Source organism: Staurois parvus, unplaced genomic scaffold (genome assembly GCF_062004578.1).
Source record: "Staurois parvus isolate SC_StPar_1 unplaced genomic scaffold, SC_StPar_1.0 ptg001819l, whole genome shotgun sequence".
Classification (NCBI taxonomy): domain Eukaryota; kingdom Metazoa; phylum Chordata; class Amphibia; order Anura; family Ranidae; genus Staurois; species Staurois parvus.
Genome location: NW_028319615.1, coordinates 77608 through 105431, shown reverse-complemented (window position 1 = coordinate 105431; position 27824 = coordinate 77608). Strand labels below are relative to the sequence as shown.

The 27824-nt window shown below is 48.4% G+C and overlaps 1 protein-coding gene across 3 annotated transcripts in view; it reads left to right on the top strand.

Moving 5' to 3' along the window:
- Window positions 1-21648, top strand: part of LOC149434149 (transmembrane channel-like protein 6) — a 60797-nt gene extending 39149 nt beyond the window's left edge. For all 3 annotated transcript variants that reach the window (XM_089664042.1, XM_089664043.1, XM_089664044.1), the window contains 8 exons: window positions 2271-2368; window positions 2587-2685; window positions 5197-5272; window positions 11253-11386; window positions 15476-15652; window positions 16673-16751; window positions 18306-18401; window positions 21314-21648. In XM_089664042.1, the coding sequence (XP_089520168.1) occupies window positions 2271-2368; window positions 2587-2685; window positions 5197-5272; window positions 11253-11386; window positions 15476-15652; window positions 16673-16751; window positions 18306-18401; window positions 21314-21334 (780 nt within the window). In that variant the 3' untranslated portion in view covers window positions 21335-21648. The remainder of the gene's footprint in view (window positions 1-2270; window positions 2369-2586; window positions 2686-5196; window positions 5273-11252; window positions 11387-15475; window positions 15653-16672; window positions 16752-18305; window positions 18402-21313) is intronic.
- The last annotated feature ends 6176 nt before the right edge of the window (window positions 21649-27824 follow it).

The following is a 27824-nucleotide window of genomic DNA, read 5'->3' as shown; positions in this document are numbered from 1 at the left end:
TGTGTGTGTGTGTGTGTGTGGGTGGGGCGGGCTCTGATGACCTTGATGGGGAAGTGGGGGTAACTGTTAGAGGCACCTGACATAAGGGGGGGCTTTGATGTGGCCACCTGATGTAAAGTGGGACCCTGATATGGAGGGACTCTGATAGGGATATCTGATGTAAGGGGGGACTCTGATGGGGACCCTGATGTTGGGGGAGTGGCTCTAAAGGGGACCCTAGTGTGTGTTTGTGTGGGGGGCTCTGATGGGGACCCTGAAGGGGGGTAACTGGTAGGGACACCTAACGTAAGGGGGGCTTTTATGTGGCCACCTAATAAAAGGTGGGAGCCTGATGTGGAGAGACTCTGATAGGGACACCTGATGTAAGCGGGAACTCTGATGGGGACCCTGATGTTTGTTGGTGGGATTCTGATGGGGACCTTTATGTGCGGTGGGACTCTGATGGGGACCTTGATGTGGGGGGGGCTCTAAAGGGGACCCTAGTGTGTGTGGGTGTGTGTGTGTGGGGGGGGGGCTCTGATGGGGACCTTGATGTGAGGTGGGACTCTAATGGGGACCCTGAAGGGAGGAACTGGTTGGGACACCTGATGTAAGGGGGGGCTTTGATGTGGCCACCTGATGTGGAGGGACTCTGATAGGGTCATCTGATGTAAGGGGGGACTCTGATAAAGATCCTGATGTTGGTTGGCGGGATTCTGATGGGGAGAGCAGATATAGTGAATGCGGGGTCCGGGAGAGCGGATATAGTGAATGCGGGGTCTGGGGAGAGCGGATATAGTGAATGCGGGGTCCGGGGAGAGGGGATATAGTGAATGCGGGCTCTGGGGAGAGCGGATATAGTGAATGCAGGGTCCGGGGAGAGCGGACATAGTGAATGCGGGGTCCTGGGAGAGCGGACATAGTGAATGCGGGGTCCGGGGAGAGCGGACATAGTGAATGCGGGGTCCGGGGAGAGCGGATATAGTGAATGCGGGGTCCGGGGAGAGCGGATATAGTGAATGCGGGGTCCAGGGAGAGCGGATATAGTGAATGCGAGGTCCGGGGAGAGTGGATATAGTGAATGCGGGGTCCGGGGAGAGCGGATATAGTGAATGCCGGGTCTGGGAGAGCGGATATAGTGAATGCCGGGTCCGGGGAGAGCATATATAGTGAATGCGGGGTCCGGGAGAGCGGATATAGTGAATGTGGGGTCCTGGGAGAGCGGATATAGTGAATGCGGGGTCCGGGGAGAGCGGATATAGTGAATGCGGGGTCCGGGGAGAGCGGATATAGTGAATGCGGGGTCCGGGGAGAGGGGATATAGTGAATGCGGGGTCCGGGGAGAGCGGATATAGTGAATGCGGGGTCCGGGGAGAGCGGATATAGTGAATGCGGGGTCCGGGGAGAGCGGATATAGTGAATGCCGGGTCCGGGGAGAGCGGATATAGTGAATGCCGGGGTCCGGGGAGAGCGGATCTATTGAATGCGGGGTCCAGGGAGAGCGGATATAGTAAATGCAGGGTCCGGGGAGAGCGGATAGAGTGAATGCGGGGTCCAGGGAGAGCGGATATAGTGAATGCGGGGTCCGGGGAGAGCGGATATAGTGAATGCAGGGTCTGGGGAGAGCGGATATAGTGAATGCAGGGTCCGGGGAGAGCGGATATAGTGAATGCGGGGTCCGGGGAGAGGGGATATAGTGAATGCAGGGTCCGGGGAGAGCGGATATAGTGAATGCGGGGTCCGGGGAGAGCGGATATAGTGAATGCGGGGTCCGGGGAGAGCGGATATAGTGAATGCGGGGTCTGGGGAGACCGGATATAGTGAATGCAGGGTTTGGGGTTTAGTAACACTATAAACATGGTCCAAAAATTGGACTATGCCTTTTATAAAAATGTTCTAAGATCCTCATTTAGTGACATGAATCTGCTGGGGGCCAGTGATTCTAAGCAGCTCCTTGGGCAGCTAACCAGTAAGAGTCCTGATGTTGTTGCTGTAAAACGAAGGGGCCCTATGAAAACCCTTTGTTGGGCCCTCCTTGGAGCCAGTGGGTAATGTCCACTAGATGTGGACGCTGAAAGTCCACATCTAGAAAAAGGATGTTTTTTAATTGCCTAGATATAGGCATTACATTGGCATGAGCTGTCCTCCCTTCCCTCCTGCTTTGTGTACTAATAGATGAAAAGCGTATTGCAGGGTGATGGGAGATTTCCATGCCGGTGACCCCCTGTACTTCTCATGAATTCACAAAGACTCATTCTATTCAATGCTGAGTTCAGTATTTGTTGTTTCAGTGTTGGGAGACGCTGGTGGGGCAGGAGTTGTACCGCTTCGTCGTCATGGATCTGATCTTCAATCTGCTGGACACCCTCTTTGGAGAGCAATTATTCAGGTAAATCTGTCGGTTCAGGCTGTCGTGGAACCCAACCCCCCCCCCCCCCCCCCGCCAGCCCTCACCAGTCTCTGCCTGCCACTGCCAGCCTCCACCACCACCCACCACCCTCCGCCTGCCTCTTCCAGCCCCCACCACCCTCCGCCTGCCTCTTCCAGCCCCACCACCCTTCGCCTGCCTTTGCCGACTCACCCGTCTGTGTGTGATTTTTGTGACAGGTTAATCCAGCAGAAGAGACAGAAGAATGAAAAGTATCGCACTGAGTTTGACATCGCTCGCAATGTTCTGGAGCTCATTTATGGGCAGACGCTGGCATGGTGAGATCATCTCAATGACTACTGCTGTCTGTGTGTCCCAGTCTATCTATGGGGCCACGACGAGTAAGATCGGCAGTGTAGAGAACAAGAATGGGTTACCTTCAATAGAAGGCTCCTTCAGCATTCTAGACTGCAGCATCTTCATCGTCCATAGGCACCTCATCTTCATTGTCTATTCATCCCTTCACTGTTGGGTTTCTAAAACGGTTCCATGGAATCCTAGGTTCTCCCAGAGGTTGCTAGGGGTCCCTTGAGCTATTTTTTCCTCTCAGATAAGTTTCCACTGACACTAGTGATCTTTTCATCCCAATGATCACAAGTGTAAGGAACGTTCTTCCCATTGACCGCCAATGGAATCCTAGGGATCTTCAAGAGGTTACCAGGAGTTCCTTGAGCAATTTCTGCCTCTCAGATAAGTTCCCACTGACACCTTTGATCATTTTAGCTATCTGGAAGGAGCAATTCATCCCAATGACCACAAGCGTAAGGAACATTCTTCCCATTGACCGCCAATGGAATCCTAGGGATCTTCAAGAGGTTACCAGGAGTTCCTTGAGCAATTTCTGCCTCTCAGATAAGATCCCACTGACACCATTGATCATTTTAGCTATCTGGAAGGGGCAATTCATCCAAATGACCACAAGTGTAAGGAACATTCTTCCCACTGACCACCAATGGAATCCTAGGGATCTTCCAGAGGTTACCAGGAGTTCCTTGAGCAATTTTTGCCTCTCAGATAAGTTCCCACTGACACCATTGATATTTTTAGCTATCTGTAAGGGGGCAACTAATTTCAATGACTGCAAGTGTACAGAGCATTCTTCCCACTGACCACCAATGGAATCCTAGGGTTCCTCCAGAGGTTGCTAGGGGTTCCTTCAGCAATGAGCAATTTCTGCCTCTCAGATAAGGTCCCACTCACATCATTAATCTTGGCTATCTGTAAGGGAGTAATTCTTACCAATGACCACCAATGTAAGGATCATCCATCCCACTGACCATCACACTAATGTATCATGAGTTGCAGATATAGTCATTTTTAGCAGGGCTTCCCTGAGACTGGAAATTTATCGGTGTATATACCCGCCTAGTACAGTGCCTTGAAAAAGTGTTCCATCCTGTGGGGATCGTCGGCTTTCTTTACAACTTACCTTTTCGTGGAGCGGGTCCGGTGTCACCCCGTATAGGTTGCATGCCGACGATCCCCTCAGGATAGATGGGATCTGTGAATTGGGGAGCATAATGGATTGAACTCTGATCCATTATGCTTAATCCACAGATCCGAACCATCCTGCGGGAATCGTCAGCATGCAACCTATACGGGGTGACACCGGAACCGCTCCACGAAATGGTAAGTTGTAAAGAAAGCCAACGATCCCAGCAGGATGGATCGGATCTGCGGATTGAGCATAATGGATCGGAGTCTGATCCATTATGCTCAATCTGCAGATCCGATCCATTCTGCGGGGATCGTCGGAGGGGGTGTCACCAAGTGTTACCACACCGGGTGACACCAACCCTAGGGACGCCCCTGCACACCACACCTTTCACATATTTATTTGTAAAAAAATTTGAAAACCATTTTTCATTTTCCTTCCTCTTCACAATTATGTGCCTCTTAGTGTTGGTCCATCACATCCAATCCCAATAAAATACATTGACATTTCTGGTTGTAACATGACAACATGGGGAAAATTTCAAGGGGTATGAATACTTTTTCAGGGCGCTGTACAATGATGTATGCATTGAAGGAGAGAAACTCAGACAAAACAATACAGTATTAAATAGTGGACTTAATACTCTGGTACCAACACTCATCACTGCCAATTTTCTGTTTCTCTTTCTCTCTCTTTTTTTCTCTTTCTCTTTTTTTTCTCTTTCTCTTTTATCTCTCTTTCTCTTTTTTCTCTTTCTCTTTCTCCTTGTTTCTCTTTCAACAGTCTAACCCTTCCTCACACTTTCCAAAATATGTTTTTTGCTTTACATACATCTTAAATGTATTGTCACAGGCACGTGTACAACAACATATTTGGTTTAAAGTAGAACTATAGGAAAAACTTTTTTTTTTCATTTTGGATGTAAGGGAGAGGTATAACCCCTGTCAGATTTTTGTTTTGCCATCTGCGTCCCATTGGCAGTGGGACAGGAAGTGGAGGGAAATCTCTGCAAACAGGAAGTGAGAAGAAATCCCTGCAAATTAAGGTAATTCCTTGGAGATCAGAACTAATGTCCCCATCTGAAGATTTCCCCTCTATTACTTTTTTGGGGACGACCCAAAATTTGGGATTTTCTTTTACTTTCACTTCCATTGATATTAGTAGACAGGAAAAATAGAAGGCGAATCTCCTTAACGGGGCCACAGACAGCAGAGAAAAACTGACAAGCGCTTAATCCCCCGGCACTCTCTCCAAAGTTTTGCCTTTCGTTATACTTTAAATGTTTGGAGTTAGATACAATTTAATTTATTTTTTCTTTTAATAAATCTTTTAATGTTTTCCCCTTGGGTTGCAGGCTGGGCGTTCTGTTTTGTCCTCTACTTCCAGTCATCCAGATGTTGAAATTACTTCTGCTTTTTTATGTCAAAAAGGTAAGAGAGATCATACAAAATTTTGTCTAATTTACGATCTACATTCAGAATCATTAAAAGTGTGGAACTCTTGATTTCTCGGTCCTTTCCCACCTGGAACTCTCTTCGGGAATCGCGGAATGTCCCCCTAGCGGAATTTTTTCGATACCTTCAATTGCAACACTGGCTGCTCTTGTTGCGGGGCACTTCTGCTTTCCCGTACCAGAAATCTGCCTTTGAACAGCTTTGCCAACAGCGTCCAGGCACTCAGGGCCTTATATCCCTTCTTTATGCAGCTCTGAACAGATGCTCGTCGCATACTTCTCTTCCATATGTTGTTCAGTGGTAGCGACCTGGGAGTGGCTGTGGATCCGGAGGACTGGAATAAGACCTGGTCACTCATAGCTAAATGCTCATTTAATACGACCAAACTGGAGGCAGCCTATAAGGTATTTTTTCGGTGGTATTGGGTTCTGGCCCGGTTGGCCCGGGCTAACCCTGCCTGTAGTGATCAATGTTTTCGGGGCTGTGGCCATCGTGGAGATGTCTTGCATATCTGGTGGTCATGCCCGAGACTGTTTCGTTTTTGGTCTCATGTGTTTGGCCTCCTTTTCACCTTGTTTCATCTCTCCATACGCCGGGATGCCCCGTATGCCTTGCTTCATTGCCCCATACCGGGCCTCTTGGCTCACCAGCAGAAGTTGGCTTCCTATTTGTTTTTATCGGCCACTAGAACAATTGCTCAGGCCTGGAAGAGTCTGTTTGTCCCTCTTCAGGAGGTGCGGGATCGTATGACCACTATGATGCTCAACGAACAGATGTCGAGTATCCGCAATGACTCCCAACGTAAATTTTTGAAAATATGGGAGCCGTGCTTGCAATATGTCTTTCCCACACTCCCCCCGGCTAGTCTGGGGATGTAATGGCGTTCAATACTGGCGCTCTTGGACCCCTGCTCTTTGCCCCCCCCCCCCCCTTTTTTTTTTTTTCTCCCTTTCTCTCTCTCTCTGTTTTCGGTGTGACTGGACAGCTGCCTTTAGTTTTTCTAGTCAGTTGCATTAATGTTTTGTACCTTATGTGCCATTGATAGCCCCTGCGTGGGTGTACCTTTTGCCCTGTTGGCGTTAGAGCACTGTCTTTCTTTTTTTTATTTTGCATTTTTTTTTTTCTGGGCAATTGATAGCCCCTGCGTGGGCGTGTTTTATTGCCTCTGTTTTATAATGTTTAAAAATTAATAAAAACCATTGAAATAGAAAAGTGTGGCACGCACACAAAAATCTCTTTATGAAATCCAAGGTTCTACTCTTCAGGTGGGAAATATTTTTTGCCTATTATGCCACCATCCAAAACCCCATTCTGTTGTTTTGCTTTTCATTTTAAGGTAGTGTATGTTAATTTGCTTTACTAAACAAAAATGCTGTACTCACTTGTAGGAAAAATATTACACAGCATACGCCACAAAATATGCAGAGTATCAATTAAAATGCATACAGTATTCACATGCACTAGTTATCTATCCTTCCAACCAGGGCCTAGACAAGGAGTGGGCAGGAGGGGCAGCTGCCCAGGGCGCAGCAGGAAAGGGGACCCCCTTTCGGCACCCAAGCTCTAGAACAGTGGCTAGTAAGCAGGGCCAAAGGATCTACTATGACAACTACTGTTGCAAAAATCAAGAAAATGGCCACGAATATGCAGTGCACACTCCATACCAACTATGGACAGCTTGTGCAAGGGGGCGGTGAACAGGCACAAGGTGGTACGCCCGAGTGAAGGCATGCAGTAGGGGTGGGGGAGAGGGTGCAGTTTTGCATCTGTCAGAGCCTGGATCCGAACCTGGGCTTTCTGCAGTGAGTGGCAATGTTTCTTCTTGCTGGGCCACCTGGAATGCTGGACAGCTCCCTTGACAATTATTTGGATGATCCTACCTTGACCTTTGACCTTGAACCCCTTGCTCCTCTCATGAACTTCCTGATATAAGCCATGTCTTTGCACTTCTTGTTTGCCAGATTATTGTGCTCTCCAGCCAGTATCTTGCTCCTTACCTTCTCTTTTGTTATCCATATTTTGCAACCACTTGTTATTGACCCTTGGCTTGTTCTCGACTACGCTTCTGCCTGATCCGAACCTGCAACTGCTCATTACCGACCTTGGCTTGTTCTTTACTACGCTTCTGCCTGATCCCAACCTGCGACTGCTCCTTACCAACCTTGGCTTGTTCTCGACTATGCTTCTGCCTGATCCCAACCTGCGACTGCTCCTTACCAACTTTGGCTTGTTCTAGACTACGCTTCTGCCTGATCCCAACCTGCGACTGCTCATTACCAACCTTGGCTTGTTCTCGACTACGCTTCTGCCTGATCCCAACCTGCGACTGCTCATTACCAACCTTGGCTTGTTCTAGACTACGCTTCTGCCTGATCCCAACCTGCGACTGCTCATTACCGACCTTGGCTTGTTCTCGACTACGCTTCTACCTGATCCCAACCTGCGACTGCTCATACTGACCTTGGCTTGTTCTCAACTACGCTTCTGCCTGATCCCAACCTGCGACTGCTCCTTACCGACCTTGACTTGTTCTCGACTACGCTTCTGCCTGATCCCAACCTGCGACTGCTCCTTACCGACCTTGGCTTGTTCTCAACTACGCTTCCGCCTGATCCCAACCTGCGACTGCTCATTACCGACCTTGGCTTGTTCTCGACTACGCTTCTACCTGATCCCAACCTGCGACTGCTCATACTGACCTTGGCTTGTTCTCAACTACGCTTCTGCCTGATCCCAACCTGCGACTGCTCCTTACCGACCTTGACTTGTTCTCGACTATGCTTCTGCCTGATCACAACCTGCGACTGCTCCTTACCGACCTTGGCTTGTTCTCAACTACGCTTCCGCCTGATCACAACCTGCGACTGCTCCTTACCAACCTTGACTTGTTCTCGACTACGCTTCTGCCTGATCCCAACCTGCGACTGCTCATTACCGACCTTGGCTTGTTCTCGACTACGCTTCTACCTGATCCCAACCTGCGACTGCTCATACTGACCTTGGCTTGTTCTCAACTACGCTTCTGCCTGATCCCAACCTGCGGCTTCTCATTACCGACCATGGCTTGTTCTCGACTACGCTTCTGCCTGATCCCAACCTGCGACTGCTTATTACCGACCTTGGCTTGTTCTCGACTATGCTTCTGCCTGATCACAACCTGTGACTGCTCCTTACCGACCTTGGCTCGTTTACTGACCACACTTCCATTTGATGCTTACCTGCTTAATACGCTTGCTGACCTCCTGGTGGGGTGATCCTGAGGACCGCGACCTGGTGCTAACACGCAGTAAAATCCATCTCCACCATCATTCGCTCTAGTGAACACCGGTTAGTACTTGGACTCCACACCTCAGGTGATCCCGCTCCTCCGCCACGGTGACCTGCCTGAGTACCTATCCTGCTGGTTTCGGTGTGAGCCTTTCCACTGCTATAGCAACCGGTCTTCGAGCGAGACCCCTGATTAAGACAGCATCCTTGCCCAGGGTACTAATTATACGTGTCCTGGTACTGCTTCCAACAAATTAGCATGGATAATGTATGCAACAGGTATACAGTCATTTCTTAACTTGATTCTTCCTGGTGATGAAATCTTCTTCCTTTTATCCAGGATCTCTCCAGACTGCTCCTTGCTTTTCAAGGTCCTACAAAACTTTTGGCTTTTTTTTGTTCAGCACAAGACTGTTCAATTCCTTTTTTCCCTCCTCTCACTTCCTGTAGCATCACTCCCTGTCCTGAGCTCATGAACCTGTCCAACGGGTTCATTAGCCTATGAATAGGGGAAGCCTAACTTCTGAAAACAACACATGTAACTAAAATGTATCATTCTTATATTTATCCTATAAAAATCATTAAAATAACCATAGCAACACGCTTGTTTATACCCAAAGTCTGAAATGTGTTCACCGCCGATCATAGCCCATCAATAAGGGAGGTTATTATTATTATTATACAGGATTTATATAGCGCCAACAGTTTGCTCAGCGCTTTACAATATAACGGGAGACAATACAGCAACAATACAGTTCAATACAAGAGGGTTAGGAGGGCCCTGATCCTTGGAGCTTACAATCTAAGAGGGAGGGGCTAGTGGTACAAAAGGTAATAACTGTGAGGGATGAACTGGTAGGAGGAATAGAAGATTCCATTATTAGCTTAAGGCAGGATAGGCTTCCCTAAAGAGATAGGTTTTCAGAGATCACCTAAAAGTGGACAGAGTAGGCGATAGTCTGATAAATTGGGGTAGAGAGTTCCAGAGGATGGGGGAGGCTCTGGAAAGTACGGTTTGGGTGATATTTGGAGACAAGATTGGTGATGTAATTGGGGGCGGAGTTATAAATGGCTTTATATGTTATTGTTAAAGTTTTGAATTTTATGCGGTGGGCAATGGGAAGCCAGTGGAGGGATTGGCAGAGAGGGGTGGATGACACTGAATGGAGGCCAGTGGAGGGATTGGTAGAGAGGGATGGAGGACACTGAATGGAGGCCAGTGGAGGGATTGGCAGAGAGGGATGGAGGGCATTGAGTAGAGGCCAGTGGAGGGATTGGCAGAGAGGGATGGAGGACACTGAATGGAGGCCAGTGGAGGAATTGGCAGAGAGGGATGGAGGACACTGAATGGAGGCCAGTGGAGGGATTGGCAGAGAGGGGTGGCAGATACAGAACGGTTAATAAGGTGGATGAGTCTGGCAGCAGCATTCATGATAGACTGAAGAGGGGATAGCCTGCGATGAGGTCGGCCAATGAGGAGGGAGTTACAATAGTGTAGGCGAGAGATAACAAGTGAATAAGTTGCTTAGTAGTTTCCGGGGTTAGGAACGGGCGTGTCTTGGAGATGTTGCAGAGGTGAAGTCTACAAGATTTGGACAGCGATTGGATTTGGGGCTGAAAGGACAGATGGGACTCCAGGATTACACCTAGTACCCTGGCATGAGGGGAGGGACTGATGGCTGTATTGTTGATCTTGGTGTACACAGCATGACAATGCAGCCCTTGGGGGAGCCCACACATCACCAGATTTTTCTCTGTAGATAATCAGTAAAACTCTGCTCGCACGCATTTATTATGTCTAGTTTTTCATGCAATTTCCCACAGGAAAAAGGTTACAAAGTCAGAGTTACAAAGAAATGACCTATTGACCAGCCAATACTCCAGTGTACTCCTAACTTCTTGTACTGAGCTGACAATGCTGCCTCTGCTACAGTGAAATCCCAAACAGTGTGGCCAGCCCCACTCAGTTCTCTTCTGCTGGACTATAGAACACCTCCCCTCGGCATTACCTAAGGGGGGAGTCAAGCAGGGAAGATCATGAGCGGAGCTGAAAGCACTTACATTTCAGTACAGCAGAGGAGCTCACTGGACTTCTAGCAGAATTGACGTGTATTTGAATGTTATAATATTATGGATTTTTTTAGACGGTTTTAGACACTGAATCTGGGTGCAGTTTGGATGTGGATATGTTTCATCCTGTAGTAGGTCTGGAAATGGTGTAGACCTAATCTTGTTAAGCGGTCGCTTTCTTACATATACTCAGTAAGTGACTGGCCTCATGTGATACACAGAGATGTAACAACTCCTCCTGCATACGTTGTACCTGTTTATCTGCAGCCCTCTCTCGTCTACAGCCTTCTAAATCACACAGGTCAAAGGCTTTTGCTCAGCTCCAGCAAACAGGGGGTGAGGATCTTAGCTCTCCTCTTTCAACTTGTGCAATGTTTAACCTGAGTGTAATCTGAGACCCGAGTGGAGGGAAAGGACAAACCTCCCTGGCTGTCAACCATCTTCTGTGTGCTGGAGGGGGAGTAGGTGTCTGTGGTGTCTACATAGCCTGTCAGAATGATTCATGCAGATAAAGGAGAGATCAAATAGGAACCACATATGCTTTTGTTATGCTTTGTTCATTTTTTTTTTTGGATGTTTTCAAACACTTTAAATAAGATCTTATTTTAAACTTTTGTAGGCCAGCCTGATGCGGAACTGCCGATCGCCCAGTAAGCCGTGGAGGGCCTCTCATATGAGTACGGTGTTTCTGACTCTGCTGTGCTTTCCGTCTTTTCTCGGGGCGTCCATATTCCTCTCTTACACTGTGTGGTCGTAAGTAGATGAAATGCACGTGTATTTACAGTACATATAGTATATGAGCTACTGTATATAATTCAGAAGGTTTACATTAGCTCTACCCCCCCTCCCCCCCCCAAGAACTCAGCAGTGTGTGAAATGTTTATTTATGTCTGTATCTGAAAAATTAAAGTTCTGTACTTAGACCCGAGCTCAGCACTTGGGGCTGAGATCTGTGCTTGGGGCCGAGATCTGTGCTTGAGGCCGAGATCTGTGCTTGGGGCCGAGATCTGTGCTTGGGGCCGAGATCTGTGCTTGGGGCCGAGATCTGTGCTTGGGGCCGAGATCTGTGCTTGGGGCCGAGTTCTGTGCTTGGGGCCGAGATCTGTGCTTGGGTCCGAGATCTGTGCTTGGGGCCGTGATCTGTGCTTGGGGCCGTGATCTGTGCTTGGGGCCGTGATCTGTGCTTAGGGCCGAGATCTGTGCTTGGGGCCGAGATCTGTGCTTGGTGCCGGGTTCTGTGCTTGGTGCCGGGATCTGTGGTTGGTGCCGGGATCTGTGGTTGGTGCCGGGATCTGTGGTTGGTGCCGGCATCTGTGCTTGGTTCCGCCGTCTGTGCTTGGTGCCGCCACCTGTGCTTGGGGCCGAGGTCTGTGCTTGGGGCCGGGGTCTGTGCTTGGGGCCGAGATCTGTGCTTGGGGCCGAGATCTGTGCTTGGGGCCGAGATCTGTGCTTGGGGCCGAGATCTGTGCTTGGGGCCGAGATCTGTGCTTGGGGCCGAGATCTGTGCTTGGGTCCGAGATCTGTGCTTGGACCCGAGATCTGTGCTTGGGGCCGTGATCTGTGCTTGGGGCCGTGATCTGTGCTTGGGGCCGTGATCTGTGCTTGGGGCCGTGATCTGTGCTTGGGGCCGTGATCTGTGCTTGGGGCCGGGATCTGTGGTTGGTGCAGGGATCTGTGGTTGGTGCCGGGATCTGTGGTTGGTGCCGGGATCTGTGGTTGGTGCCGGCATCTGTGCTTGGTTCCGCCGTCTGTGCTTGGTGCCGCCACCTGTGCTTGGGGCCAGGGTCTGTGCTTGGGGCCGGGGTCTGTGCTTGGGGCCGAGTTCTGTGCTTGGGGCCGAGTTCTGTGCTTGGGGCCGAGTTCTGTGCTTGGGGCCGAGTTCTGTGCTTGGGGCCGAGATCTGTGCTTGGGGCCGAGTTCTGTGCTTGGGGCCGAGTTCTGTGCTTGGGGCCGAGTTCTGTGCTTGGGGCCGAGTTCTGTGCTTGGGGCCGAGATGTGTGCTTGGGGCCGAGTTCTGTGCTTGGGGCCGAGATGTGTGCTTGGGGCCGAGATGTGTGCTTGGGGCCGAGATGTGTGCTTGGGGCCGAGATGTGTGCTTGGGGCCGAGATGTGTGCTTGGGGCCGAGATGTGTGCTTGGGGCCGAGATGTGTGCTTAGGGTCAATCTGTGTGCTTAGTGCTGAGCCCTATACTTAGACTTGAGCGCTGTACTTACCCGAGTTCTATACTTATGGCTGCAGTACCAAGATACACGTGTAGGTGGCGATGCAGCCAAAAGATGATTCTTCATATTTTGTGCTTGTTAATAGAGGAGTCCCTAGTCCTTGTTCACACGTGTGTGATTTAGCGTGCATTTGCCTGACACGTAACAACGCACGACAAGATGATTTCCATTCTTTTCCATGGGTCCCATTCACCCTTGTACGCTGCACTTCCCTGAGTCGTGAAAAATACCGCAGGTGCTTTTTTGGTGCACCAACGCACATTTTTGACCCTATAGACTTCAGTGGCAGCGCATTTAAAAAATGCAAAAAAGAAGTATGAAAATGCAGGCACAAAGGTGTACACCTAACATTTGTGGTCATTTAAAAAAAAATTTTTATTTAAGTTTGAAAGAGAAGATTATTGTTTTTAATCCTTTTTTGACCAAAGGTGATTAATGCCTAGATGGGGCCAAATGTATTCAGCATGAAAGAGACTCTATGCATAATATATATGGCCTTTTTTTAAGGACATAGAAGGCTTTTATTTAGTACACCTTTTAAAAATAAATATTGTGCTGTCTTTTTATTATAGGCTATGAAATGTACAAAAATGAAAACATTTTTTCTTAATAGTTTTCTTCATGCTGTAATTGAACCTGACAAGTACTGTATTAAAGTGTTACTAAACCCACAAATGTAAAATCAGTCTGTAGATGCAGTAAAGAATGCTTGTTATACTCGCTGTGGAACTTAAGGGGTTAATCCTCCATATTGTGTAAAAAAGGCTGTTTGATCCTGTCTTCTCTGATCCTCCCCTTCTTCCAAAGTCCCCAATCCATCTGCTGATAGTACAGAGCCCTAGGAGGCACCCTGTATATGCTCAGTTTGGTGTGAATTGCTTTTTTTTTTTTTTTTGGGAGGGTGCATGTGATAGGCACAGGGCCAATCAGCGGTATCCAGACAGAGGGTCAGGGGTCATGCAGCCTCACAGAACAGTCAGAGGAGAATGAAAACTCCTCCTACAAGCTTTAACCAGTGCTCTGCTGGACACTGATAGAAGTCACAAGACTGCTATATCTTGTATTTAGCAGTTTGTATTTACTAAAATAATTGCATTTCCATGTTCTGTGTACTGTGGGAGACCAGATATAGTGAATGCAGGGTCCGGGGAGACCGGATATAGTGAATGCAGGGTCCGGGGAGACCGGATATAGTGAATGCAGGGTCCGGGGAGACCGGATATAGTGAATGCAGGGTCCGGGGAGACCGGATATAGTGAATGCGGGGTCCGGGGAGAGCGGATATAGTGAATGCGGGGTCCGGGGAGAGCAAATATAGTGAATGCGGGGTCCTGGGAGAGCAAATATAGTGAATGCGGGGTCCGGGGAGAGCGGATATAGTGAATGCGGGGTCCGGGGAGAGAGGATATAGTGAATGCGGGGTCCGGGGGAGCGGATATAGTGAATGCGGGGTCCGGGGAGAGCGGATATAGTGAATGCGGGGTCCGGGGGAGCGGATATAGTGAATGCGGGGTCCGGGGAGAGCGGATATAGTGAATGCGGGGTCCGGGGAGAGCAAATATAGTGAATGCGGGGTCCTGGGAGAGCAAATATAGTGAATGCGGGGTCCGGGGAGAGCGGATATAGTGAATGCGGGGTCCGGGGAGAGAGGATATAGTGAATGCGGGGTCCGGGGGAGCGGATATAGTGAATGCGGGGTCCGGGGAGAGCGGATATAGTGAATGCGGGGTCCTGGGAGAGCGGATATAGTGAATGCGGGGTCCGGGAGATCAGATATAGTGAATGCAGGGTCTGGGGAGAGCAGATATAGTGAATGCAGAGTCCTGGGAGAGCAGATATAGTGAATGCAGGGTCCGGAGGGAGCGGATATAGTGAATGCAGGGTCTGGGGAGAGCAGATATAGTGAATGCAGGGTCCGGAGGGAGCGGATATAGTGAATGCAGGGTCCGGAGGGAGCCGATATAGTGAATGCGGGGTCTGGGGAGAGCAGATATAGTGAATGCGGGGTCCGGGGAGAGCGGATATAGTGAATGCGGGGTCCGGGGAGAGCAGATATAGTGAATGCGGGGTCCGGGGAGAGCGGATATAGTGAATGCGGGGTCCGGGGAGAGCAGATATAGTGAATGCAGGGTCCGGGGAGACCGGATATAGTGAATGCAGGGTTCGGGGAAAGCGGATATGATGAATGCAGGGTCCGGAGGGAGCGGATATAGTGAATGCAGGGTCCGGAGGGAGCGGATATAGTGAATGCAGGGTCCGGAGGGAGCGGATATAGTGAATGCAGGGTCCTGGGTTTAGTAACACTTTAAACAGATGCACACTACTACAGCTTGAAGAGTTCAAGTCTTGTTTTGTCAATGAAGTCTCCAGCCTGCATCACATGACTGGAAACCACTCTGGTTCTCAATTGTCAGTGGGGGGCGGAGCTGCCGTGATTGAGAACCACCAGCCAGGCAAAGTGTCGGCTGGTGGTTCTCACAATAAGGATAATTTTTATGGAATTTACATTGGGCAACTTGCTGAGGAACATTAATGTTCAGATTGTGCGCTGATCCACTATACAGAACGTTCCCTTTAATACCATATGCAGTGACACCACCATCCCTCTCTCTTTGACAGGGTAACGCCTTCAAAATCCTGCGGCCCATTCCAATCTCTCAGCACAATGAATGAGGCCGGCAAAAGTTACGTCCGGCAACTAGAAGTCTTGAACCCTCGCCTGAGCTGGGTCAGCTGGATCCACCACTACCTCTGGGAGAATACTTTGTTCATATACGTGGCATCTTCAGTCCTGTTGTGAGTTGCTGGAGAGTACTGGATGATAAATACTTCTCTGCTAGAAAAAAAAATTCAAAGAATGCACTTAAAGGGTCAATCAATGGGTTAGGTCAGAAGAGCTAGAGTGAGTGCACTCATCCTTTACAGGGGTCTCTAATCTTCTCAAACAAAGGCCCCGGATTATGGTCCTTTGGATTATGGGCCGGAGTGTGGCCAGTGGGGGTAGAAAATGTTTAGGGCCCAGCATCAGTGAGAATAAACATGGCCTCAAGGATGGTGGTCAGTAGGAGGAAGTGTAGTGCCCATCATTGGTATTAATGGGAGGAATAGGACCACATAAGTGTTATCAATAGTGCCCCATTGTTGTCGTCAGTGGGAGGAATACTGCTTCATATCATTGGGAGGAATAGTGCCCCAAGGGCTGGATAAAGGCTCGCAAAGGGCCCTCGGGCCACAGTTTGGACACCCCTGCTTTAGTAGATGTTGGCTCCACCAGGTTAATGTTGTGGGAATGAGTGTCATGGAAATTTATACGTGGAAGAAGAAAATTTTTCTGTGGAACTATGGTGGTGAACAAGTGGATTTTGAGTGTATTGGCTGGATAAATAAAGAGTTGTTTGTGGTAGTACCCCCTTTAATAGATGTTGGCTCCACCAGGCTAAGCCATGCCTTGGCTTCTTGGTGGGACTGAATGCCAGGGAAGTTTTTACATGAAAGAGAAGAAATAATCTGTGGAACTATGGTGAATAAGTAGACTTTGAGAGTATAGGTTGGATAAATAAAGAGTTGTTTGTGAAGGTTCTCAACTACCCAGGACAAGGTACCCCTAATTGGTCACATATAAATGTCCTTCATCTGTTGAACTTTCTGATACTCATCCAGATAGTATCATCAGAGCTGCAGAAGATACATAGATGGTTGATGAGACTTTTTTTTTAATTGCTGAGCATTTCCTGTTGAATGTGATGAACGTCTACAAAGTACTGCATTATATAATCTGAAGAGAGAAATATTCTAATGATAATATTGTTTTCCCAGGGTGGTAATTTACTTCCATATCCAGATTGTAAAAGGACAGAGAAAAGTCATCAACTTGCTGAAGGAGCAGATCGCCAACGTAAGTCCATTTATTACAAGGATCCCTAAGGTCTCTTCTACTCACCATTAGTGGTGAGCATGTCCCATTACAACAAAGTAAAGAGCTCAATCCACAATAATACTTACAAACAGCCAGTGAAAAAGAACGATATATAAAGTCCTTGTATACCACCTCATATAAAAGAGACCAATGTCAGAATATGTATCTCATGTTGAGAGTCCATATCCTCCATAACAATCCAAAAAGTCCAATCCTAAAATCCTGGAGATCAGCCCTCCAAAACAGGAGGAAATGCTTGCACAAAAGGCTTTTGGGCCTGTTTCACACGGGCCTCAGTCTATATAAGAGCAGTGTGAATAGCAAGCTATGACAAAGCATTTGCAGAACCTTTAGCACAGCTTTGTTGAAGCTTTTAAAGTACCATTCAGCTCCAGTTTGTAAATGTTGAACACAGATCCTATTGGGAGCACTGCTTGCCACTTTAAGCAAGCTGCTAGCAGGCTTCAGAACTTCTTGAAGCTTGTTGAAAGCTGCTGAAGCCTGCTAGCAGTTTGCTTAATGTGGCAATCAGCACTCCCATTAGTATCTGTGTTCAGCATTTACAAACTGGAGCTGAATGGTACTTTAAAAGCTTCAACAAAGCTTGCTGAAACTCTGCAAATGCTTTGTATTCACACTGCTCCTATACAGGCTGAGACCTCTATGATGGACACCAACCACTAAAAAGTTACCTGGGTGCACACTCACCGGACAGTAGGACCTCGCAGATATAGAAGTCAACATGGAAACAAACTGTTCTTTAGGCCTTCCACTGTTCACCAGTCTGAAAGGGTGGAAAATGTTCTCCAAATCCCCAGGAAAGAGTAGAAAGAAGCTACAAATAGTGTTACCATTGGTGCAATTTAAAATAATGAGCTAAAAATTAAGGCAAGCCAGCTAAAACATACAGCAGACACTGTTGGCAAGACTCCTGCCTGAGTATGACGTCAATCTGCTAGATCCGCCCAAAGCATTTCGTCCTATGGGATATCCTCAGGGGCTCCCCCCACTGTTCTATTCCTTTGAGTGGGGGTGGGTGAGATTTGATTGCCTCCTCTCGGAGAACTGCTTTGTGGCAACTAAAGGCATCAACAAGGCCCATCCTGATTGCCACCAGTGGGACACAAATCAATGTGTGCTGCCAAATGCAAAAATATATTATAGCTCCTTACCATTCCTTAGATGTGATGGCTGCATTCTTTTTCTTTATCAGGCTTTTTTCCTTTATTTTCACCTGTAATCCTGCCAGTAACCCGCTTCTTGTCCTGTACTCTAACTATGGAGTATCACCATTGTCATCCTTGGGGATGAAATGTGTTAGGGCTAAACCACACCTCCACCTTTCCCCATCTTCGCAGTACAGCGGGGAGGTGTTCTGGGATCCTGTTTCTTGGCTGATACAACAATCACACTAATTGTACGTAACCATACATGTAATTCTGTCTAAAGGAATACACAACCGTACTATCTTCTTGAAGGTCAGATCTAATCAAGCTCTTGTTTAACTCTTGTCTTTTCTCCTGTCTGCCCTAGGAAGGAGAGGATAAACGCTTCCTGATTGTAAGACTCCATTCAGTATATGAGAGGAGGAGCAGAATTCACAGATGTCAGAAATCACTGCAAGCCAGGGTGAGTCTACCATTGTAGCCCATACAACTGACAATTCCCAATAGAGGAAACATATTAGTTGTAATGGAGACGATTCATCTCCTAACATGAAGGACACTGGGCTTTGACTGGTAAGGTTTGAAAGTTTTATTTTCTGAAAACAGGAGGCTTTTTTAGTTCTTGTACTGCACTTGGGGAAAAAATAATAAGGCCCATGTCATGCTATGATCTGTGAACTCTTCAATGGCCAATGTTACACTATGATCTGACTCTTCAACCTAAGGCCCATGTCATTGTATGATCCATCAACTCTTCAACGAAAGGCCCATATCGGTCTATGATCTGACTCTTCAACTTAAGGCTCATGTCACACTATGAACCGACTCTTCAGCCTAAGGCCCACATCATTGTATGATCCATCAACTCTTCAACCACAGGCCCATATCAGTCTATGATCTGACTCTTCAACCTAAGGCCTATGTCACACTATGATCCGACTCTTCAGCCTAAGGCCCACATCATTGTATGATCCATCAACTCTTCAACCACAGGCCCATATCAGTCTATGATCTGACTCTTCAACCTAAGGCCTATGTCACACTATGATTCTTCAACTGTTCAACCAAAGGCCCATGTCACATTACAATTTTTCCCTTCATAATACGGCCCATGTCATGTTATGATCTGAACTCTTTAAAGGCTTGTGTCACACGATGATCCATCAACTCCTCAACCCAAGACCCATGTGAAATTATGATCTGACTCTTCAACCTAAGGCCCATGTCATTGTATGATCCATCAACTCTTCAACGAAAGGCCCATATCGGTCTATGATCTGACTCTTCAACTTAAGGCTCATGTCACACTATGAACCGACTCTTCAGCCTAAGGCCCACATCATTGTATGATCCATCAACTCTTCAACCACAGGCCCATATCAGTCTATGATCTGACTCTTCAACCTAAGGCCTATGTCACACTATGATCCGACTCTTCAGCCTAAGGCCCACATCATTGTATGATCCATCAACTCTTCAACCACAGGCCCATATCAGTCTATGATCTGACTCTTCAACCTAAGGCCTATGTCACACTATGATTCTTCAACTGTTCAACCAAAGGCCCATGTCACATTACAATTTTTCCCTTCATAATACGGCCCATGTCATGTTATGATCTGAACTCTTTAAAGGCTTGTGTCACACGATGATCCATCAACTCCTCAACCAAAGACCCATGTGAAATTATGATCTGACTCTTCAACCTAAGGCCCACATCATTGTATGATCCATCAACTCTTCAACCAAAAGTCCATATTAGTTTATGATCTGACTCTTCAACCTAAGACCTATATCACACTATGATCCATCAATTCTTCAACCAATGCCCGTGTCACACTATGATCCATCAACTCTTCAACCAAAGACCCATGTGAATTTATGATCTGACTCTTCAACCTAAGGCCCACATCATTAAATGATCCATCAACTCTTCCACCAAAAGCCCATATTAGTTTATGATCTGACTCTTCAACCTAGGACCTATATCACACTATGACCCATCAACTCTTCAAACAAAGGCCCATGTCACACTATGATCCAACTCTTCAACCAAAGTCCCATGTCATTGTAAGATCCATCAACTCTTCAACCAAAGGCCCATATCAGTCTATGATCTGACTCTTCAAGGCCCAAGGCACATTATAAGTGGCAACTTGCCAACGACAGGATTATTAGGAGCAGAACACTAATTTGCTCCAGTGGTATCCCTTCATTGCTCCTGCCTCCCTGGCGACCGAGTTATTGCAGCATTTTGGTAATTGAGTATCAGGGGTCAGGCTCAGAGTCCCATAGCTATCGCAGTAGAGAGGCTTTCACCGACCAGCTGGATAAGTGCAACAGCAGGTCACCCTGGAGGATGACCCTGGCTCACCTGAGGTGCGAAGTCGAGGCACTAACTGGTATTCACCAGAGCCCCTGATGGTGGAGATGGGTTTTGCTGCATGTTAGTACCAGGTTGTGGTCCTCAGGATCGCCCCACTAGGAGGTGAGCAAGGTGGGGTCCAGTAGCAGATATAGCAGGTAGGGATCAAGCAGAAGCGTAGTCAGTTAACTAGCTAGAGGTCGGTAACAAATGGTCCCAGGTTGGGATTAAGCAGAAGCGTAATCAAGGAACAAGGCAAAAATAGGTAAAGAGTGGTAGCAGAGATATAGATGACAGCAGGCGTGACTAGAGCAAGATATTGGCTGCAGACAGTACAATATTCTGGCAAACAGGAAGTGCAAAGGCATAGCTTAAATAGAAAGTTCATGGAGTAGCAGGAACAAGGTTCAAGGCAGGATTGTTCATTGATTCAGACAGGGTGCTGTCCAGCATCTCAGGTGGCTCAGCGAGAGGACACATTGCCAGACACAGCAGAGGTCGCAGGTTCAGACCTAGGTCCTGACAGTGAGGGGGTGATGCTATAGGGAGAAGGTGAGTGTTCTGTGTAGGGATCTGAGTTGCTTTCAGTGATAAATCTATTCGTCAGTTTTTCCTACTTGAGCACACCTGTCTCCTAATGGGAGCCCTGACCTGCTGGCAGGCACTTTATTATAAGGGCTGTGCACACACCCTGCTGGTCTCCAGGGTTAAAGGCTTCATCCCACCTGAGACTCTTTGAAGCCTTTGGACTCTGGAACCCAATTTGGAAATTGCAGAACCAAGAGAAAGTTGCAAAGCCTTTCCATTTATCATGGACATTCTGGGACCCCTCACTCTGCGAACCCTGTGTCCCTTCTGCCTGCTTTTACACTGTCAGGTTCTCACACTGTGACAATATATTCGGACCACTGTGGGGTTCACATTATTTTTTTCATGCATTTGTGACATTTGAATCTCAGGATGATCTTATCTGCTTTTATACTGATGATGATCACTATTTGTATCTACAGGAATCTACGGGACAGGATTGATCGAAGTGCAGAAACGCAAAAAAGAACAACAAAAACATTGGGACCGTGAGGCCGATCTCTGCCAAATGACTCGTCATGCCATAGCTGGGCCCCTGTAAAGTGCGGCCAGATCCTGGATCATTTCAATTGCAGAATCATGTCTTTTTATGTGACTCTATTTATAATAAAAAATGATACTTGTTTATTGGGGATTTCCACTGTAAAGAGAATTGTATAGTCTTATTTTTTATGACGTGTAAAAGAGATGAGTTTTATATGAAATGTTATTATTGTGTTTTTGTTTTTGAAAAACAAAATAAAAAAAAATGCATCTATGTATGGATTGTGATTATCTATGTAGATGTTGGCTTTACATATTCCAACATTGCATCCTACTTTGCAGTGCTGTATAGCAGTTGTGGAGTCGGCCGACTCACTGAAAACAATGCTCTCCATGTGTGGCTGATATCCAATGCCAGCAGCAGTCCTTAGGCAGAGCCATTCTGCTCCGCCTTGCCCTGAACTTGCACAATTATCTGTCCTACAAAGGCTCTGAAGTTGGTTTAAGCCTTTTTATAGTTTACAGTCCTCTAATGTTTAACACATAACTCCACCCATTCGACAGCCTAATGCTCGGATGGAAGACCCGGGAAACTGGACGCTTCTAAAGATGCTAAATTATGGGATAAGCAGTCTTCTCAATAACTAGAAATACAAGAGGACTTGTCTCAAAGGAATGTGGTTCTGTAAGGTGTCTCTACTGCTATTCCTATTCATTTTTCCTAACAGAGGGGCGCTCCTACCTTCTGAGTCGGGATGATGGTACAGTCACTGAGAAACAGAGGGGCGCTCCTCCTACCTTTTGAGTCGGGATGGCGGTACAGTCACTGAGAAACAGAGGGGCGCTCCTCCTTCCTTCTGAGTCGGGATGGCGGTACAGTCACTGAGTAACAGAGGGGCGCTCCTCCTACCTTCTGAGTCGGGATGATGGTACAGTCACTGAGAAACAGAGGGGCGCTCCTCCTACCTTCTGAGTTGGGATGATGGTACAGTCACTGAGAAACAGAGGGGCGCTCCTCCTACCTTCTGAGTTGGGATGATGGTAGTCACTGAGAAACAGAGGGGCACTCCTACTTTCTGAGTCGGGATGATGGTACAGTCACAGAGTAACAGAGAGGGTTCTCCTGCTACCCTCTGAGTTAGACTAATGGTACGGTTGCAGAATAACAGGGGATCTCCTCCTAACCTCTGAGTTTGGATGATGGTACAGTCCCCAAGTAACAGAGGAGCGCTCCTCCTACCCTCTAAGTCGGCATGATGGTACGGTCACAGAGTAACAGAGGGACTCGCCTCCTGCAATCTGAGTCGGGATGATGGTACGGTTGCAGAAAAACAGGGGCGCTCCTCCTAACCTCTGAGTCGGGATGATGGTACGGCCACAGAGTAACAGAGGGGCTCTCCTCCTGCAGTCTGAGTTCGGATGATGGTACGATCACCGAGTAACAGAGGGACTCTCCTCCTACCCTCTGAGTCAGGATGATGGTACGGTCACTGAGAAAACAGAGGGGCGCTCCCTCCTACCCTCTGTTACTCAGTGACCGTACCATCATCCCGACTCAGAGGGGCACCCTCTGAGTTGGGATGATGGTACTATCACTGAGTAACAGAGGGGCACTCCTCCTACCCTCTGAGTCTGGATGATGGTACTATCACTGAGTAACAGAGGGGTGCTCCACCTACCCTCTGAGTCAGGATGATGGTATGGTCACTGAGTAACAGAGGGGTGCGCCCCCTACCCTCTGAGTCAGGATGATGGTATGGTCACCATCTCCATTTCACACTTTTCCCACTTATTCTTCTTCTGCAGTTTACATCCCCTCACATTGCATTGTGCACTGTCCTGGCTCTATGTAAAGGAACGTGAACTCTGCTGTGCGGGAGACGGGGAGCTGCACTGCCAGTGTCTTCTGTGTGTGCAGTACAGGGTTGGGAACAGGAGCCCAGCGGCAGGGCACAGAGTCCAGTAAGCTTTGTGGGGCAGAAATGAAATCTGGGGGGGCCACAGCCCACCCCAGCACCCCCCTAGATCTAGCCTGGATGGACTGTTGCTTTTGACTCTGGACTAAACCCCCTTCTGCCGAGAACCTTTTGCCCTGTGTGCCGGACTTAACTCTGCTCTGCCGAGAACCTTTTGCCCTGTGTGCCGGACTTAACTCTGCTCTGCCGAGAACCTTTTGCCCTTTGTGCCGGACTTAACTCTGCTCTGCTTGGACCTTTTGCCCTTTGTGCCGGACATAACTCTGCTCTGCTTGGACCTTTTTCCCTGTGTGCCGGACATAACTCTGCTCTGCTTGGACCTTTTGCCCTGCGTGCCGGACATAACTCTGCTTTGCCTGGGCCTTTTGCCCTTTGCGCCGGACTTAACTCTGCTCTGCTCGGATCTTTTGCCCTGTGTGCTGGACTTAACCCTTTGTCTGCTGGATTCCTGCTATCCCTGTAGTGTGTTCAGCCCTGTGTTACAGATTTACCCCTTTGCCTACCAGAACTCTGCTTTCCTTGCCTTTCAATAAAAGACTTGTGTGTATTCCTGCTCTCCATGTTTGTTTTGTTCCACCCACTCCTCCGTCACAGAGGGGGATTATGGTGTGGGGGCTGTTTTTCAGGGGTTGGGCTTGGCCCCCTAGTTCCAGTGAAAGGAACTCTTAAGGCGACATTTTGGACAATTTCATGCTCCCAACTTTGTGGGAAGAGTTTGGGGATGGCCCTTTCCTGTTCCAACATGACTGCGCACCAGTACACAAAGCAAGGTCCATAAAGACATGGAGGAGCCAGTTTGGGGTGGAGGAACTTGACTGTCCTGCACAGAGTCCTGACCTCAACCCCATAGAACACCTTTGGGATGAATTAGAGTGGAGACTGCGAGCCAGGCCTCCTCCCCCGACATCAGTGCCTGACCTGACAAATGTGCTTCTGGAAGAATGGTCCAACCTTCCCATAGACACCCTCCTAAACCTTGTGGACGGCCTTCCCAGAAGAGTTGAAGCTGTTATAGCTGCAAAGGGTGGGGCCAACTCAATATTGAACCCTATGGACAAAGACTGGGGGGCCATTAAAGGTCATGTTCGTGGAAAGGCCGGCGGTCCAATACTTGGGGAAATATAACGAATATTAATGTTTTATATCAGGAAAATCATCAGGATGTGGTAATTGAATTTTTTTAAACCCTGCTGCCATCTAGTGGCCAAATTACAGAAGACCATCTAGAACAATGTTAACATTCCTATATAGTAAAGTGGCAAATGAAGTAACAAAGTCACAAATACATTGTTCTTTGATTACTATCAGATAACTCTGAATTGTGTGTAAAAGCCGTACAATGACATTTTATTATCTGCTCCCTTTTGGTCTGATAAATATACCATTGAAAGTTCTTTTTTTTTTTAAATATCTGTTCAATAAGAAGAACAAATATCTGCTGATCCAGATGCCAGCAATCTTATAAGCTGATAACCTCCTACACTGTCTGTCTGCATGCAAAGGCCATAGATATTTTTTTTCTGTACTGGAGGTTCAGCCTTCAGGGGTCAGGAGTTAGGAATGTACAGACCAGGGGTGGACTGACCATTTGGAAACTCGGGCACTGCCCAAGGGCCCGGGGTCAGTAGGGGGCCCCGTGACATGCTCCTGGTACCTTTTCATAGGCTTTTTTGAGTCTGGGCAAAGACACAGGGGCCCCATGATCCCCTATTGCCCGGGGGCCCCATGAGTTGTCAGTCCACCCCTGGTACAGAGTGCAGGGGTCAGGGGAGTTCTGATACGAAATGGGGGAGGGAGGATCTGATGTTAAGGGAGGACTTCTGTTGTGATACAGTGGGGGTTCTGATATGAAGGGGGGGGGGGTTATCTGATGTGGAGGGAGGACTTCTGATGTGAAAGGAGGACTTCTGATGTGATAGGGTGGGGGTTCTGATATGAAGGGGGGGGGGGGGGGTTATCTGATGTGAAGGGAGGACTTCTGGTGTGATAGGGTGGGGGCTCTGATATGAAAGGGGGGGGGTTATCTGATGTGAAGGGAGGACTTCTGATGTGATGGAAGGGGGGTTCTGATAGGAAGGGGGTATCTGATATGAAGGGAGGACTTTGGATGTGATAGGGTGGGAATTCTGATATGAAGGGGGAGGGGGGGAATCTGATGTGAAGGGGGTATCTGATGTGAAGGGAGGACTTCGGATGTGATAGGGTGGGGATTCAGATATGAAAGGGGGGGGGTATCTGATGTGAAGGGAGGACTTCTGATGTGATGGGGGGGTTCTGATATGAAGGGGGTGGGTATCTGATGTGAAGGGAGAACTTCGGATCTGATAGGGTGGGGATTCTGATATGAAGGGGGGGGGGGTATCTGATGTGAAGGGAGAACTTCAGATCTGATAGAGTGGGGATTCTGATATGAAGGGGGGGGGGGGGGTATCTGATGTGAAGGAAGAACTTTGAATGTGATAGGGTGGGGGTTCTGATATGAAGGGGGGGGGGATCTGATGTGAAGGGAGGATGTTTGATGTGATGGGGGGTTCAGATATGGGGGGGGGGTTAAGGTGAAGGGAGGACTTCTGATGCAATGGCGGGGTTCTGATATGAAGGGGGGTGGTATCTGATATGAAGGGAGAACTTATGATGTGATGGGGAGCTTCTGAAGTGCAGGGAGCTCTTCAGATGTGATGGGGGGCTTCTGATGGGATAGGGGGAATCTGATGTAACGGGGGGCTTCTAATATGATGGGGGGCTTCTGATCTGATGGGAACATTTCCAGTGTGAAAGGGGGACTGTTGATGTGATGAGGGGGCCTCTAAAGTGAAGGGAGAACTTCTGATGTGAATGGAGGACTTCTGGTGTGATGGTGGGGGGGGGGGGGGTTTGCATCTGATATGAGAGAGAACTTAAAATGTAATGGGTGCTTCTGAAGTGAAGGGAGGACTGTTGATATGATGGGGGGGGGGGGGCTGATATAAAGGGAGGACTACTGATGCGATGGAAGGAGGGTGCTGATATGAAAGGGGGACTGCTGATGTGATGGGGGGGGGGCTGATATAAAGGGGGACTGCTGATGTGATGGGGGGGGGGCTGATATAAAGGGGGGACTGCTGATGTGATGGGGGGGGGCTGATATGAAGGGAGGACTGCTGATGTGATGGAGGGGGCGGGGGCTGATATGAAGGGAGGACTGCTTTTGTGATGGAGGGGGGGGACTGATATGAGGGAGGACTGCTGATGTAATGGAGGGGCTGATATGAAGGGAGGACTGCTGATGTGATGGGGGGGCTGATATGAGGGAGGACTGCTGATGTAATGGAGGGGCTGATATGAAGGGAGGACTGCTGATGTGATGGGGGGCTGATATGAGAGAGGACTGCTGATGTGATTGAGGGGGGGGGGGGGGTTGGTATGAAGGAAGGACTGCTGATGTGATGGGGGTGTCTGATATGAAGGGAGGACTGCTGATGTGATGGACGGGGGGGCTGATATGAAGGGAGGACTGCTTATGTGATGGAGGGGGGGGGGGGCTGATATGAGGGAGGACTGCTGATGTGATGGAGGGGCTGATATGAAGGGTGGACTGCTGATGTGATGGGGGTGTCTGATATGAAGGGAGGACTGCTGATGTGATGGAGGGGGGGGGGGGGCTGATATGAAGGGAGGACTGCTTATGTGATGGAGGGGGGGGGGCTGATATGAGGGAGGACTGCTGATGTGATGGAGGGGCTGATATGAAGGGTGGACTGCTGATGTGATGGAGGGGGGGGGGCTGATATGAGAGAGGACTGCTGATGTGATTGGGGTGTCTGATCTGAAGGGAGGACTGCTGATGTGATGGGGGGGTCTTGTATGACGGGTGGACTGCTGATACGATGGGGGGGGCTGGTATGAAGGGAGGACTGCTGATGTGATTGGGGTGTCTGATATGAAGGGAGGACTGCTGATGCGATGGGGGTGTCTGCTTTGAAGGGAGGACTGCTGATGCGATTGAGGGGGGGGGGGTCTGGTATGAAGGGAGGACTGCTGATGCGATGGGGGGGCTGGTATGAAGGGAGGACTGCTGATGTGATTGGGGGGGTCTGATATGAAGGGAGGACTGCTGATGTGATGGGGGTGTCTGATATGAAGAGAGGACTGCTGATGCGAAGGGGGCATCTGATGTAAAATAATTCCTTACAACATGTTCATTCATTGAGAAGTGACGTCATGATCTCCACCTTGTCTTCGTCCAATGAGAAAATGCAAAATGTTCCCTGAATGGCGCTCATGCTGAGCAAGCAACCTCTTGCCGCCATTCACTTTTCATTCGATGTTTCAGTAGAATTGCTGGATTTATAATGATAGCTGCTTTTCATTCTCAGATCCCTATAGATACAAAACTGCGCTCCATTCTGCCCGCTTGTTCTGTCCACCTCCTGAATGTGTAGATTTTGCCATAGGATCCTCTCTATAGTAAAGAAAAACCCATTCACAACATCCA